The 16,423-nt window shown below is 46.1% G+C and overlaps 1 protein-coding gene across 1 annotated transcript in view; it reads right to left on the bottom strand.

The window, feature by feature from the left end:
• Positions 1–16,423, bottom strand: part of LOC146679813 (protein NLRC3-like) — a 50,366-nt gene that overhangs the window by 12,467 nt on the left and 21,476 nt on the right. The window contains exon 9 of the mRNA XM_085450278.1: positions 327–500. Within this exon, the coding sequence (XP_085306404.1) occupies positions 327–500 (174 nt within the window). The remainder of the gene's footprint in view (positions 1–326; positions 501–16,423) is intronic.

Genomic DNA, 16,423 nt, shown 5'->3' with positions numbered 1-16,423 from the left:
GAGAACAAATTTATTGTGAATTCAGCTGTGAATGTAGAGTTTGTCATTATTTAAGCTTCCATTTCCAAATGTTAGCTGACACTTTATTAGGCACACTGGCATCTATCTCAGGCACACCTGTGACCTAGATGTTCCTGCAAACAGACTCCTTGGAGACCCCTACATAAATATCCACGTACTATCCAGCTAGACTAGTGTGTCTGTCCCTGAAAATATTCCTGCATGTGTGATTGTTCATGTGTCATCTGCAGGAAACAAACAGGAAGTGAGTGAAAGACACAGGAAATTTTTCCAGCTCTTTCTCCTCTATCAGACATTCTTCATACCTGAGAGTGTCCAGTCTCCAGCCTGGATCCTTCAGTCCAGCCGACAGCAACTTCATTCCTGAGAGACCTGGATGATTGTAGCTCAGGTCCAGCTCTCTCAGATGGGAGGGGTTGGAGCTCAGAGCTGAGGCCAGAGAAGTAGAGCCTTCCTCTGTGATCAGACAGCCTGACAGACTGCAGACACACAAAACAACAATCTATCTGTCAACAATTGTTTTCTCTTTGTCACAATAACATCTATCCATTTACATCCATTCAATGTAACTTTATTTATAAGTGACAATACCCACAGACAACAACAGTCATCTCAAGCTGTTTAACAGTGTAAGGTAACAGCCTCCAATATTAGAGAGAAAGCCTCAAACATCAGACAATTCACTTTGAGCGGCACTTGATGGTGGGAAGAAGAACTCCCTTTGACACAAAGATCCTCCCAGTGAAAACAGGCTCCAGGAGGAGCATCTACCATGACTGGTTGCAGGGTGAGGGGAAAGAGAAGAGATGAGCTCAGAGAGACAAGAAAAAAAACACAAACTAAGGAGAGAGTAGACAAAATTTAAGGGCATTCAGTAATGACATATAAAAGCATGAGGAGTAAAAAGAGGGGAGTGGAGAAGAAAGCAGAGCATCATGGGAAGTCCACCAACAGCCTGAGCCTATAGCAGCATAACTAAGGGGTGGTTCAGGGTCACCTGGTGAAAAAAGCTGTAAAAAAACCCCCCAGAAAGAGTCAGTAAAAGCCTCTTTAGAGGGTCACCAGTTTAAAACTAAGACATTTAAACTGGCGATTCTCCTTCTCTGCTCCATTTCCTCTCTAGACTTCCTGTTCCTTGGAGGGATTTGATTGGCTGAACGTCCTTTTAGCCTTTCTTTAGTTCTTTGGGTGCTAATCAAAGAGGAAAACACACGAGTCATGTGACGTGACTTAAAGAGCGCTCTGATTGGTTGGGATTGACAAACTATGGTGCTGTTTGCAAACTTAGCTTTGCAGAGGCAAGAAAATCTCTTAGATAGGGATGAGACGCTCCACAGTGATGTTTCCACACTTTGAAGCTTCTGAAGTGCAGATGTTTGGAAATGCTGCTCCAATGCGTGGTTCAAACACTCAGATCACATGACCTCAAATACCACAGGTGGCATACCTGCTGCTTCTGTGTTAGCATGTTAGCCTTTTTGAATGTGAGTAAACACATCATGGTTCTGGTGCTGATGTGGTATCTGGGACAGGTGATGATTTTGAACTCAGTCTGAGGTTTAATTACATTGCTTTATCCTGTTTATGACACATTTATACGCAAAGTCTCAGCTGGATAACAAAGAACAACGAAAAAAACATTTGTTGAGAGAATTGTTTACAAATGTGGTGAGAGTGTAATAGTTACAGACAGAACTATGATTTATTTATTTAAATTCATTCCAGGACGTCTTTTTAATCATATTATGTCTCTTCCACAATGTTAATTTTCTCTCCTACAACGTACGTTACAATTACATTAGAATGACCATTTACCCAAATTAGGCTATGACATCATTTAGCAACTTCCAGTGACTTTTAGGACATCCAATAGCAATTTTCCTTACTGAGGAGCAGTGTTGGGACTAACGCGTTATTAAGTAACGCGTTACAGTAACTACGTTATTATTGTGGTAACGAGCACGGTAACTAGTTATTATGCCAAAACCAGGAACGCGTTACTCGTTACTGGGATTTAGATAGTCTCGTTATTCGTTACTTACTTCATGTGGTGGCTATCGCGGAGCTTCCACAGATTCAGTAACATTAGCAAGTGGTGGAGGCCAGCAGGTGGATGAGGAAAAGGGGAGGCAAGATGGCGGCGCGCACAGACGCAGCGGCCCGGAGCTCCTACACTTTTGCACTTTTGGTGGTACTGTGTATTATTTCACACAGTCTGGGGTTACTTCAATACAACAGAGATGATCTACTACAACTAAGCCGTGGAGATCTTCAACTAACATCCGAGTATCTCATCCCCCCGGAGATCGTTAAGCAACCCCCGGGGCTACCCGCAACAGCAAGCCGCAAGGGGGGGACGTTGCGAGCGGAGGCAGAAGAGAGGCAGGCGGGGAGGCTGTGGGCACGGCTAAAGACTAGTCCGTTTAAACCACCACTCCCGATCATATTCCTCTCCAACGCCCGTTCAATCCGTTACAAACTGGATGAAATACGACTGCAGATCGCCACTCGATGGACTTTTAACAACTGTTCGTGCATGATTTTCACTGAAACCTGGCTGGACAGCGCCATTCCCGATGCGGCTATTGATCTAGCAGGCCGCACCGCCTATCGAGCCAACAGGTCTGCGGACTCGGGTAAGAAGACTGGCGGGGGGCTGTGCATCTATATTAACAACTTTTGGTGCACGAACGTCACGGTAACGGAAAGACTGTGCAGTACAGAGGTAGAACTGTTGGTGTTAAAGTGCCGTCCATTCTATCTCCCTCGGGAATTTTCCGCCATTTACATCTGCGCTGTTTACATTCCACCAGATGCTAATGCTAAGCTAGCGTTAGCACAATTGAGCAGCAGCATCAATAACAGCCTGGTAGCACACCCGGACAGTGTCTTTATTGCGGCTGGGGATTTTAACCACGCGGACCTGAAATCTGTACTTCACAATTTCCACCGTAATGTGAAGTGTGCTACCAGAGGAGATAGAACGTTGGACCAGGTGTACACCAACATGGCGAATGCGTACAGAGCCCAGGCTTATCCCCACCTGGGTCTGTCAGACCATCTCTCCCTTCTGCTACACCCAATATACACACAAAAGATCAAGAGCACTGGGATTACAACCAAAACCGTGAGAACATGGCCGCAGGATGCTATTCCGATGCTTCAGGACTGTTTCCACTGCACAGACTGGGATGTATTCAAGGTGCAGGACACTGACAATCGTGTCGCATTGGACAGTTACACCTCCACTGTCTTGGACTACATCTGTTTCTGTGTGGACAATGTAACAACTTGGAAACGATTCCGTGTGTTCCCTAATAATCCACCCTGGATGACACACGGAGTTCAACAACTTATTCGAACGAGGAACAACGCTTTCAAATCCGGGGACCAGGAGGCATACAGTGCTGCCAGGGCCAACCTGAGAAGAGGCATCAAGACTGCCAAGCAGCAGCACAGGAGGCGTATCGAGGCCAGGTTTGAGAACAACACAAACCCAAGGCAGGTCTGGGAGGGCATCAGGGCTATCACGGACTACAAAAGGAGAACACCATCACCCTCAGCCGACAGTTCTACTCTGGCTGAGGATCTAAATCTCTTTTATGCCCGTTTTGATAGGGAGAACACCGACCCTGTCCTGTCCCCTCTCCCCTCAACCGATCCTGCTCCAGTCCTGAGCACTCATGAGCTGAGGCGTGTGTTCCGGAGCATTAACACCAGGAAGGCGGCCGGGCCAGATGGAGTGCTGGGCCGGGTGCTAAAAGACTGTGCTGCGGACCTGGCAGACGTCTTCACCTCTATATAACACCTCGTTGTCCTGTTCACTGGTACCATCCTGTTTCAAAGCGGCAACCATCGTTCCCATCCCAAAACAGTCAAATGTCACATGTCTGAACGATTTCAGACCTGTGGCACTCACCCCCATTCCCGCCAAATGCCTGGAGAGACTGGTCATTAAACACATCAGAGCTGCTTTTCCACCATCCCTGGACTCGCACCAGTTTGCATACAGGGAGAACCGGTCAACCGAGGATGCGATCGCCACAGTGCTGCACACATTACTGAAGCACTTGGAACACAGGAACACCTATGCACGGCTCCTCTTTGTAGACTACAGCTCGGCTTTTAATACCATCCGGCCATACAAACTCCGTCCCAAACTCCACCAACTGGGACTTAACTCCTCTCTGTGCAACTGGATTGTGGACTTCCTCACTAACCGTAGACAGAGTGTCAGAGTGGGTAAGAACACCTCTTCCACCCTTGTGGTTAACACCGGTGCCCCTCAGGGGTGTGTTCTGAGCCCTCTGCTATACACTCTCTTCACCCATGACTGTATTTCCTCCTGCGTGTCCAATCTCATTGTTAAGTTTGCCGATGACACTACGGTGCTCGGACTTATATCCAACAACGATGAGACAAACTATAGGACAGAGGTGCAACAACTAGAGTCATGGTGCCACGACAATAACTTGGTCTTAAACACCAAAAAGACCAAGGAGATCATTGTAGATTTCCGGAGGAAGGGTCATAGCAACCATCTGCCTCTCTTTATTGGTGGTGGGGAGGTGGAGAGGGTGAGCAGTTTTAAATTCTTGGGGGTAACTGTGACCGAGGACCTGTCCTGGGGCAACCATATCACCTCAGTTGCACGGAAGGCCCAACAGCGCCTCTACTACCTGAGGAGACTGCGGAGCGCACACATTTCCAGATCTCTGATGTTGAACTTCTACAACTGTGCCATCAGCAGCGTTCTGACGTATGGACTTCTAGTGTGGTTCCCCAGCTGCACCAAGGCCGATCAGCAAGCACTCCAGCGGGTGGTGAAAGAAGCTGGCAGAATTATTGGAACAAGTCTGCCAGAGATCAGTAATATCTTCCCCACTCGCTGTCTGAGGAGGGTGCACAGTATCCTGCGGGACCAACATCACCCTGCGCGCCACCTTTTCCATCTGCTGCCCTCAGGGAGAAGGTACAGGTCTATACAGGCCAGAACATCCAGACTGGCCAACAGCCTGTATCCACAGGCTGTGAGGCTCCTGAACTCTCTGCCCCCCTCTCACGGACAATAACCATATCCAACTTCTTAATAGCAATGAACTGGTCTGCATTGGTGCATCATATCTTTATTCTCTTCCCCCTCCTGCCCCCCCCCCTTTCTTAAATAGATAACTATCATATCTGATATCATATCTCACAGTACAATAATATTGAATGGGTTGCATTGTTGTACTTTGTCATGTTTCTCAGGTCTTTGTCTGAATTTCTACGAACATTACTTGTCATGTTCTCATGTTATTGCTAAGGATTGTCTATTGCATTGGAGTCACACTGGGTTAAATATGTACACTTGGGTTTTAAGGGGTATTTATTATTTTCTTCTTTTTTTGGGTTGTATGGAAGCCCCAAACGCAATTTCATTGTTCTTGACAATGACAATAAATAAATACTACTACTAAGAGGAGAGACCCGAAGCGACCGAAGGTCCGAGTGTCAGGTGAACTGAACTTCAGGTGTGACGGCCAGTGGGCTGGCCTTGTGTTTTGCTTTTTCTTTTACCTGTTTCTTGCAGGTAGGTGGAGCTGACCCAATTAGTGATGCAGCACACCTGAGAGGCCAGTCCCAGTGTATATAAAGACACCTTGACTGAACCAGCAGGCTGGCTTTGGCTCTGTCTCTCTCCATCTGGCACCCATCTTGTTCATTTGGAAGTTTCAGTTATGGCTGTTATGTCCTTTAAATTGTCTTTAAGTTGCTTTACCTTATTTTCATTAAATATATCTTACAGCCTTTAAAAGCCTGTGTGTGGTCTCCCTCTTGATTGTCACTTCCTATGAGCCGGGTTGTGACAAATGCCGGCTCGTCCGGGATCGTCTGTGCAATTGTCCTGGTTTGGTGAGCTTTCTAACATTTGATTGAGAGCTGATCTGTTTGCAGCTGCTTGTCTAGTTGTGTCTTGGCTAGGGCTTGCCTTGTAGGCAATTGTTGAGTTGATTGCTGATCAGTTTGGTTATTTGTGGTGCTTTGATATTCTGGGTGTATTGTGTTTGGGAGGCCATTTGGTTAGGCAGATTGAGTGGAGGCAGTCATGTTAATACTGTTGTTTTGCTGTAGACTTAAATTTACTGGAGCTAGTGTTGATGTGCTGTCTTTTGTCAACTTTGGAGCGTATGAGCTGTGTTGATTATTGAATATGCAAAGTTAAAATCAGTACTTTCCCTGTTAGGTTGAAGGAGTGTTTCTCTCTTGAGAATCATTCACTGAAATTTCTGTTGCGGTGAACACGGTTAGAGTAGTTGTCTCGGGAGCACGTCCCCAGGATTGAGGGGGTCGCTGTTTGTGCAGTTGCCTTTCTCTTTCTGGTGGTTTTTAGTGCATAAGTACCCACCGTAAGTAACTGCATGAAGACTAGGCTTTAGTTAAGTAGATTTTGGTTAGGCAGTTAGTGGGAAAGTGCTGTTTTCAATTGCATGTCAAGAATCAATACTTTGCTGTTATGGCTACGGTTGATGCTTTTGTTCAGTCTCCATCGGAGGAACTCTTGAATAGTTGTACTAAAGAACAACTCTTGAAACTTGCTGAACATTATGATGTCGACGTTAGAGATAAACGGTTGAAAGATGAGATTAAAGGAGTGTTGAAGGCTGCATTAGTAAAGAATGGCATGTTGCCAGGTAAAATGCAGACCTTAGTGGCTGAGGTTGATCAGTCTGTGGTCTCAACTGTCGTTGCTTTGTCTTTTGAGCAGCAAAAGGAGTTGTTACTCTTACAAATGGAAAGAGACAAGCTCAGCATTGAGAAAGAACGTGTAAGGCATTCTTTAGAAAAGGAAAAGTTGGAGCTAGAGCAGTATCGGCTAGACCTAATCAAGGCGGGCAAGTTATCAGGTGGTGTTGAGGCTAAAGAGTCTTCTCCACAAGGAGTTGAAACTTTTGATGTCGTGCGTAATTTGCGCTTGGTGCCGAAATTTGATGAAAGAGAGCCAGATGCCTTTTTCTCCCTTTTTGAACGCATTGCCAAATTGGGAGGATGGCCAGAAGCTGACTGTGTGATTATGTTACAGTCTGTTTTGACTGGAAAGGCTCAGGAAGCTTATTCAGCACTCAGTGCAGTTGATTGTCGGAGTTTTGCTACTGTTAAAGATGCAGTTCTGAAGGCGTATGAGTTGGTACCAGAAGCTTACCGTCAACATTTCAGATCATGGAGGAAGTCTGATAAGCAGTCGCATATAGAGTTTGCGAGGGATTTAACTAAACACTTCAACAGATGGTGTTCGGCACTGGGAGTGACAACTTTTCAGGATTTATGTGAGTTGATGGTATTGGAGCAGTTTAAAGATTGTGTTCCTCCTGTGGTTGCCACTTACATTGCTGAACGGGAAGTGACAACCGTTTCTGACGCTGCTAAATTGGCAGATGAATATATCTTGGCACATAAGGGGCAGGTTGGTAGAAACTGTTTTTCAGTTGGTGCTCCCGCTAGAGCTTTTGGTCAAACTAAGTTTATGTCATCGGACCCTGCGAAGGCCATTGGTGGTGTGAAGCCCAGTAAGTTTGGTCAAGCATGCAACTACTGTCATGGCGATGGACACTGGAAAGCAGAATGTCCCTTGTTGAAAAGCAAGTTGGCGCGTACAGGCAAACAAGTTAAACCTGCGGCTCTTACCATTCCTGCACGGGAAATTTCAGTAGTCTCTTGGGAGACGCCAGTTTCGACTAAGTCTGACTCAGAGAGCTATGCGGGGTTTGAGGATTTTGTGTCCGATGGGTTTGTATCACTCCCGGGTGATGTTCATAAAGTTCCTGTAAGATTTTGCGTGACACAGGAGCGAAGGATTCTTTTATCTTAGCCTCCGTGTTGCCATTTTCACAGGTTACTGATACTGGTGAGTGTGTGCTTGTTCAAGGCATGGGTTTAACCACTATCTGTGTCCCATTGCATAAAGTCAGGCTGTCATGCAGTTTTGTGGATGATGATATCTGCATTGGTGTTCGTCCTGCTTGGCCACTTGAGGGCGTACATGTGATTTTGGGGAATGATTTGGCTGGAAATCGAGTCTGGGCTGACAATTCTTTACCTGTTAAATCTAGAGTTCTGAATGAGTCCCATGAGTGTGAACAGGGTTTTTCTGACTTTGCAGCTTGTGCTGTTACAAGGGCTGCAGCTAAAAGGGATGCAGAGCCTGTAACTCAAGCAGAAGAGTGTCAGGTTGAACCAGATTTGATTGTTCCTGAACATTTGTCAGTTTCCCAGCAAGAGTTAATTCAAGCACAGCGTGCTGATGCTTCACTGACTGAGCTGTTTCACAAAGTGCAACCTAGTGATGACGCTAGAAGTGCGGCCTCTGGTTATTTTCTGCAGAAGGATGTACTAGTCCGTAGGTGGATTCCGCAAGGGTTGGACTGTGTTGGAAGTCCAGTTGTCCAGATTGTGGTTCCAACTAAATACCGTGACGAGGTGTTGAAGTGTTCTTATGACAAATCTGGGCATTTGGGAGTGACGAAGACTTATAATTACATCTTACACCGTGGTACAGAAACTGTCTGAACAGAATTATCTGATTGCTACATCAGATCGCCGGAAAAGAAATCAACTTTGCCATGTTAATTTGTTGAAACCCTATCATGTTCGTCCTTTATCCGTCGGTCTGTCAGGCTCTCTCATTTCTCCTTCCACATCGAGTCCAGGGTTGACTGCTTGTACAATGGTGCAGTCAGATTGTGGGGGAGGATGTGGCAGCACCTGATGATCCTTTAGTGCTTGGTCGTCTGAAGAATTCAGAAACTCTTCAGAACTTGGATGTGCTGTTGGGTCATTTGCCTGCTGACAAATGTACAGAACTGTCTGCATTAATTAAAAGGTATCCAACCTTGTTTAGAGACACACCTTCTAAAACAACTTTGATAGAGCATGATATTGATGTGGGTGATGCAAAACCAATCCAGCAGAGGATCTACAGGGTCTCTGAGGAAAAGAGGAAAATAATTGATAAGGAAGTTCATTACATGTTGGAAAACAACATTGCAGTGCCGTCGTCATCAAGCTGGGCTTCCCCATGCTTGTTGGTTGAAAAAGCTGATAAATTACCACGTTTTTGCACAGACTTCCGTAAAGTAAATGCAGTGACCAAACCCGATTCCTATCCCTTGCCTCATATTGACGACTGTATTGACCAAGTTGGTGCAGCAGAATATGTGAGCAAGTTTGATCTGTTGAAGGGATATTGGCAGGTGCCACTGACTCCCAGAGCTTAGGAAATATCTGCTTACATCACGCCATCTGGTCTTTATTCATACAGTGGGGCAAAAAAGTATTTAGTCAGCCACCGATTGTGCAAGTTCCCCCACTTAAAATGATGACAGAGGTCAGTAATTTGCACCAGAGGTACACTTCAACTGTGAAAGACAGAATGTGAAAAAAAAATCCATGAATTCACATGGTAGGATTTGTAAAGAATTTATTCGTAAATTAGGGTGGAAAATAAGTATTTGGTCACCTCAAACATGGAAAATCTCTGGCTCTCACAGACCTGTAATGTCTTCTGTAAGACGCTTTTCTGTCCCCCACTCGTTACCTGTATGAATGGCACCTGTTTGAACTCATCATCTGTATAAAAGACACCTGTCCACAGCCTCAAACAGTCAGACTCCAAACTCCGCCATGGCCAAGAACCAAAGAGCTTTCGAAGGACACCAGGAAAAGTATTGTAGACTTGCACCAGACTGGGAAGAGTGAATCTACAATAGGCAAGCAGCTTGGTGTGAAAAAAATCAACTGTGGGAGCAATCATCAGAAAATGGAAGACATACAAGACCACTGATAATCTCCCACGATCTGGGGCTCCACGCAAGATCTCATCCCGTGGGGTCAAAATGATCATGAGAACGGTGAGCAAAGATCCCAGAACCACACGGGGGGACCTGGTGAATGACCTGCAGAGAGCTGGGACCAAAGTAACAAAGGTCACCATCAGTAACACACTACAACGGCAGGGAATCAAATCCCGCAGTGCCAGACGTGTTCCGCTGCTGAAGCCAGTGCATGTCCAGGCCCGTCTGAAGTTTGCCAGAGAGCACATGGATGATACTGCAGAGGATTGGGAGAATGTCATGTGGTCAGATGAAACCAAAGTAGAACTTTTTGGTATAAACTCAACTCGTTGTGTTTGGAGGACGAAGAATACTGAGTTTGTATAAAAGGCCCCAAAGTTCATATAATAGTTTACTGGTGTTTATAAGTTTATATAAGTTCATGTAATGTTCCGTCTTCTGTCAGTTTGGGCCAGCCCACCTTCTAGTGACATCAAACGGTTAGTAGGGTGGGCAGTTTAATGGCGGCTGGGCAGTGTTGGTCCGGAGGGGGTGCATTGATTCCTGGGGCATGTTAGGTGTGCGTAAATGACAAGTAAGTAGTGACCTGTGTCGTATTTTGCCTTTGTTGTGTCAATACTGTAGTATGTTACCATTTAGGAGCTAATGTAGTCCATAGTTGGAGCGGTAGGCCACGCATGCAACGCGTGAGTTCACCCTCATTTCATATGCTAACTTATGTTGTTAGCTTGCCCCCGGTTTAGCTTTGTTGACGCATGTACGGTCGCTCGTATGTCCATAATGTCATTCCTGTGTTATCAGACCTTCTCTATATGTTGTATGTGATGCTTGTGATTGTTTACTTTGAAGTAGCGGAGTTTGTAGCGAACAATTAGGTACGTGGATTAATAAAATAGCGAACGTAGTTTGACCGGAAGTATGGCGTCCCGCTTGCCCTTCACAATAAGAGCATTATAGCGGATTATAATGGGGGACGCTTTTATTTTGTATAACTACCGGAAGTAGTTCCTGTGTACTGACGGTTGCTTAACCTCGCACTAATGCTATAGGGCTTTGGAGCGTGATGTCACGGGGGTGGGCGTGGAAAGGATTTTGGCCCGATCCGCCATTTTGGGGGTCTAAGTGAAAAAGGAGCGAAAGCATAGCCATGGTTCGTTCTTGCTGTGTGGTCGGCTGCAATGTTCGATCGCACGACCGGCACGGGAATAAGCTTGAAAAGGGTTTATCTTTTAATTCTTTCCCAACCTGGAAGCGACATGAGGCAGCTCGTGTATCGATGTTACCAAACGAAGGCGTCCAGCCTGGATAGCAGCTGTGAGACGAGCTGACGTGCAGTTCTCTTCCATCTCCAAATATCTGTTGGTGCTCCAGACATTTTCATTCCGGTAAGTTCTAAATATGTTCATATCACTCTTTATAGCCTATTAGTTTTATTTTTGATGCGCTCTGAGGTCATAGCAAATTAGAACAAACATCCTACTGAGTGCAGAACTACCTTCTATTTATAGAGTTGCTAATTATTTGGCATTATTGCAGCAAACCAGCCGATGAAATGGATTAAACATCGGGACTGGTTTCCAGCGCTACACGAGGGACCTGCTTCAAACATACCACCATGCCAATCAGATTACTTCTTCCATGTGAGGGTGAAGAGGTGACGGTTTGCTGCGTTTTGGTGAACAGTGTCATAATAAAACCAGGGAAAATGAAACCTGCTCCTGTTAAATATTCTTAAGTCTTTTGCTGTATAAATAGCAGTATTTTTTCAAAAGATACAGTAAATAAAGTAATGTTAGTAGTGGGTGATATCATGTAAACACTCATGATTTTGTGTGAACATTTTGTCATTTGTAAACTATCAATGACATGGATTTTACATTGTACCTGATGTGATGTTCTATAAAGTGGTTTCAAATAAAAAAAAAAAGAGGCAAAAATTAGTTTGTTTCTTTATTCAACATTTGAACAGTGGGACTCAGTCAGTACATATTCAGTAAATGCAAATTATTTACACAGCAGTGCACTACAGGCATACATCTAGACCCCTAGATAAAACATCATGGCATTATAGCAGTGACAACTCCTCCACAGTAGCAGGTGGGATTTTTCTGTTTTGAGGCTCCTTTTACCTTTCAATACAGATGGTCTGTCTATGTTTTGATCAAGAGCCTTTTTTGGGCAGCTGGAGAGGAGAAGTCTATCTTATGGCCAACCTCTGGCTGTATCTTGGTCACATTACCCAGCAAAACCCAGTATACAGGTTCATCTGTAACAGTCCTTGTGCCACGGATCAACACTGTTCCGTCTACTTTAGACAGAAGAGCAGCGACGTGGGTGCAGGTCTCCGCGACTCCGGCCATACAGCTGCAGTGGGCGGCTTCAACCTTCCCTGTGATGCTCACAGTGACCCATGGCTGCAATGCTGGTTCATTCAGTCTTTGAGTGCAGCACCTGAAACACACACAGACAAAGTTCATTTAAAGACAAGAACTATGAGCCAAGGCCGACACAAATGTGTTTTATCTACTTTATCATAAATGTAACAAAGTGTCAAGAAAGTTAGCACACACATGTAATTATGCATTTCTTTATGTGTCCATCTATAGAACGCTGCATGTTATAGTGTAAACCTGCCTGTTCTCTGTCAGAAACCTGCCTGCAGAAAATGAACCTAAAGTATGTAATGCAAGGATGTCATCACTGTAGAGATGGAGAAAGCATAAAGTGACAATTATGAATCACTTAATATGATAAGGAGATTCTGCAGGTCATTAATCAATGTATAAAACTAAAATAAAATGTATTTTTAGTGACACAAGATACAAATATGGAAGCAAGATGTATAATTAGAATTATTTATATTAAACATTAATAAATCATTGCAATTTCTTTAACCATAGAGAATAACCAAATCCTTCAGGACAATGTCTCATCAATGCACTGAACTCACTATGTTCTCCCTCTAACAGCCTCCACACGTTCTCACTGTAATTTCCCCTCATGAATGAATTTATGCTGCACTAATGTGAATGTTTGCAGGGAAATCAAACGCATTTCACACGCAGTACTCGAGCTGACTTACCTTTGTTTGAATGACGACTTGTACGCGCTGATTCCACAGATAAGGTATGAAATATATCAGGCTACGTCAATAGCGGTTGGTCTTCAGGGTTTCTACTCCACGGCCGTATTTCATACGGGTCCACATTTCCAATGCACGCTATTTTCTGCAAGTACCGCCGCTTCGCCTCTGGACGCAATCGGTCTCTATACAGTCCATTCTCTATTGAGCAGCTTTTAAGCATCTTGTAATCGTCGTTCCAACACAGTGTGTTTGTTTTGATTCGTAGACCCCGAAAATGGTGCCGCGCTCCCACAATGCATTGCGGCGTGACGTCAACTCCAAAGCCCTATTTAGTTGCATAGTGTGAGCAGTTTGAAGTGTATTATATTTTTCTGATCCTTATATTTGATTATGTTAACTATGTTGTATTATGTTTATATTTGAGTATTTGACTTGTCTATTCTCTTTATTTATTGTTATTTCCCTTGTTTATTTCCTTTGTAGGAAACCACACACACACACACACACACACACACACACCCAGACACACACTTATGTACACCCGCTGTGTTACAGCCCCAGAAATTAAGCGGTGACAATAAAGTGCCTCAAACGGAACCTCAAGCTCCCTCCTTCTTTCGTACTCTGGGCAATTTGGCCTTAAGTGGTGTTCTGGCCGACACACCGGGGTGACCGTAGTGCTGAAAGACTGAATCAGTGCCACAGCCGTGCCTATCTTTGATATCTCCACTACAGAGTTGCATCCCAAGAACACCATACCTACCGTGAAGCATGGGGGTGGAAACATCATGCTATGGGGCTGTTTTTCTGCCAAGGGGACAGGACGACTGATCTGTGTTAAGGACAGAATGAATGGGGCCATGTATCGTGAGATTTTGAGCCAAAACCTCCTTCCATCAGTGAGAACTTTGAAGATGAAACGAGGCTGGGTCTTCCAACATGACAATGATCCAAAACACACCGCCCGGGCAACAAAGGAGTGGCTCCGTAAGAAGCATTTGAAAGTCCTGGAGTGGCCTAGCCAGTCTCCAGACCTCAACCCCATAGAAAATCTGTGGCGGGAGTTGAAAGTCCGTGTTGCTCGGCGACAACCCCAAAACATCACTGCTCTCGAGAAGATCTGCATGGAGGAATGGGCCAAAATACCAGCTACTGTGTGTGCAAACCTGGTAAAGACCTATAGTAAACGTTTGACCTCTGTTATTGCCAACAAAGGTTATGTTACAAAGTATTGAGTTGTATTTTTGTTATTGACCAAATACTTATTTTCCACCCTGATTTACGAATAAATTCTTTACAAATCCTACTGTGGCGTGAATAAGGCACGGTGGGACCACAGAGCAACGTTCAGAGCCAACTTTATTTGATTCACGTCACACCACCAAACCACCAACCCCTGAGTCCCCGTGTTTTAACACGGCAGGTGTGATTGCGGATGCCGTGCAGGTGCGTCCGCACGGCACCGCAGACCACGCCCCACCACATACCCCCATCGCCCGATTGAGGCCGGGGAGCAATCTGGCCGAACCTACTCCCCCCCCCGCGAACTGGGGCGAGACTCGGCCCCTAAACATCGGCGCCCCAGCCCCTGACCAAGCGACGGGGAAGCGTCCATTCTGGTGGCCGCCCGCGCATCCAGCGGCAACGGCGAAGCTGGTCCGGAGGTCGGCCGCGTAGCAAGCGGACACGGCCCCACAGGCATGGCCGTGAGCTCCTGCACACAGGCGGCTGGGCAGACGTCAGGCGCGCAGAATCGACTGGTGGCAGCGAGGCTGGACTAGCCAGCCCGCCGACCCCCGGCCTCCGATTGGAGCGGCTCCTCCACCGCTCCCGGCAGGAGCAGCCCTTCACCCGGCTGCTCCTCCTCCTCCGGCAGGCTCGGACCCCCGCGTGGCTCGTCCACCACCTCCGGCTGCCGAGGTGCCCCACACGGCTCCTCCACCGCTTCACTGTCCTCGGGACACACTTGTGGGGGTGGCGCCCAGGCCCAGAGCAGCGCTGCCAGCTCTGCCATCTTCCCCAGGTGGCGTTCGCTCTCCTTCCGCAGCTCTTCCTGTTGGCGACGCACCTCCGCCGCCTGCTTCCGCTGGGTGGCCGCTATTTCGGCCACCATCTCGGCCAGCTCTTCCCTTTCCTGGCTCTGGTAGGTACCCGCCATGCCGCCTCCTGGGTTTCGGCACCAATGTGGTGTGAATAAGGCACGGCGGGACCACAGAGCAACGTTCAGAGCCAACTTTATTTGATTCACGTCACACCACCCAACCACCAACCCCTGAGTCCCCGTGTTTTAACACGGCAGGCGTGATTGCGGATGCCGTGCAGGTGCGTCCGCACGGCACCGCAGACCACACCCCACCACACCTACCATGTGAATTCATGGATTTTTTTTTCCACATTCTGTCTCTCACAGTTGAAGTGTACCTCTGGTGCAAATTACTGACCTCTGTCATCATTTTAAGTGGGGGGACTTGCACAATCGGTGGCTGACTAAATACTTTTTTGCCCCACTGTATACAGTCATGGGTTTTGGTTTAAGCAATGCTCCAGGTACATTTCAGTGACTCATGAATATGGTTGTTAATGGGCTGAAAGGCTGTGCTGTTTACCTAGATGACGTGGTGGTGTAGTAGCACCTGGGAGGATCATCTGGATCGCATTCGCACTCTGTTTGAACGATTAGTTTGGGGAAATCTGACTATCAACCTGGCAAAAGCAACTGTGACCTATCTTGGTAAGGTTGTGGGCCAAGGTTATGTGAGGCCAGTTGATGCAAAGGTGTTGGCCATCAAAGAATTCCCTGTTCCAGTAACCAAAAAAGAACTCATGAGATTTTTGGGTCTGGTCGGTTATTATCGCTGTTTTTGTCGAAACTTCTCAACAGTGGTTGCTCCTCTGACTGATTTGTTGAAGGCCAAAGTAAAGTTTATTTGGTCTGCAGCATGCCAGCAAGCTTTTTGGGATGTAAAAGCTTTACTGTGCTCTGAACCTGTGCTTTTAGCCCCTCGTCTGGATCAGCCCTTCAAGCTGTACGTGGACGCAAGCCACATTGGTGCAGGTGCTGTTCTAGTCCAAGCTGACAAGCAATGTACTGAACATCCAGTTAGTTTCTATTCCAAGAAGTTCAACTCCCATCAGCTGAATTATTCAGTCATTGAAAAGGAAGCTTTGGCATTAGTCTTGGCCTTGCAGCATTTTAGGGTATATTTAGATTCTGATCTGCCAATTGAGGTATTTTCTGACCATAACCCTCTCACTTTCTTGAACACATTGCAGAACCCAAATCAGAGGCTCATGCGGTGGGCTCTTTTTTTGCAGCCTTACAATTTGGATATCCAGCACATTAAGGGCAAAGATAATGTCTTGGCAGATGCTTTGTCCCGTGCCCCTTTGTAACCAGCAGCTTCACTCCTCATATGCTTTGAAGTATGTCCTCTCCAGTATCGTTTTCCTTCCTCTTAAATTGCTCCTAGGTACCAAGGTTGCTGAG

This window comes from Copadichromis virginalis, unplaced genomic scaffold (genome assembly GCF_057382275.1).
Source record: "Copadichromis virginalis isolate Kocher_CV1m ecotype Utaka unplaced genomic scaffold, C_Virginalis_male_GT1.1 unmapped_scaffold_1, whole genome shotgun sequence".
Taxonomy (NCBI): domain Eukaryota; kingdom Metazoa; phylum Chordata; class Actinopteri; order Cichliformes; family Cichlidae; genus Copadichromis; species Copadichromis virginalis.
This window is presented reverse-complemented; position numbering and strand designations above follow the sequence as displayed.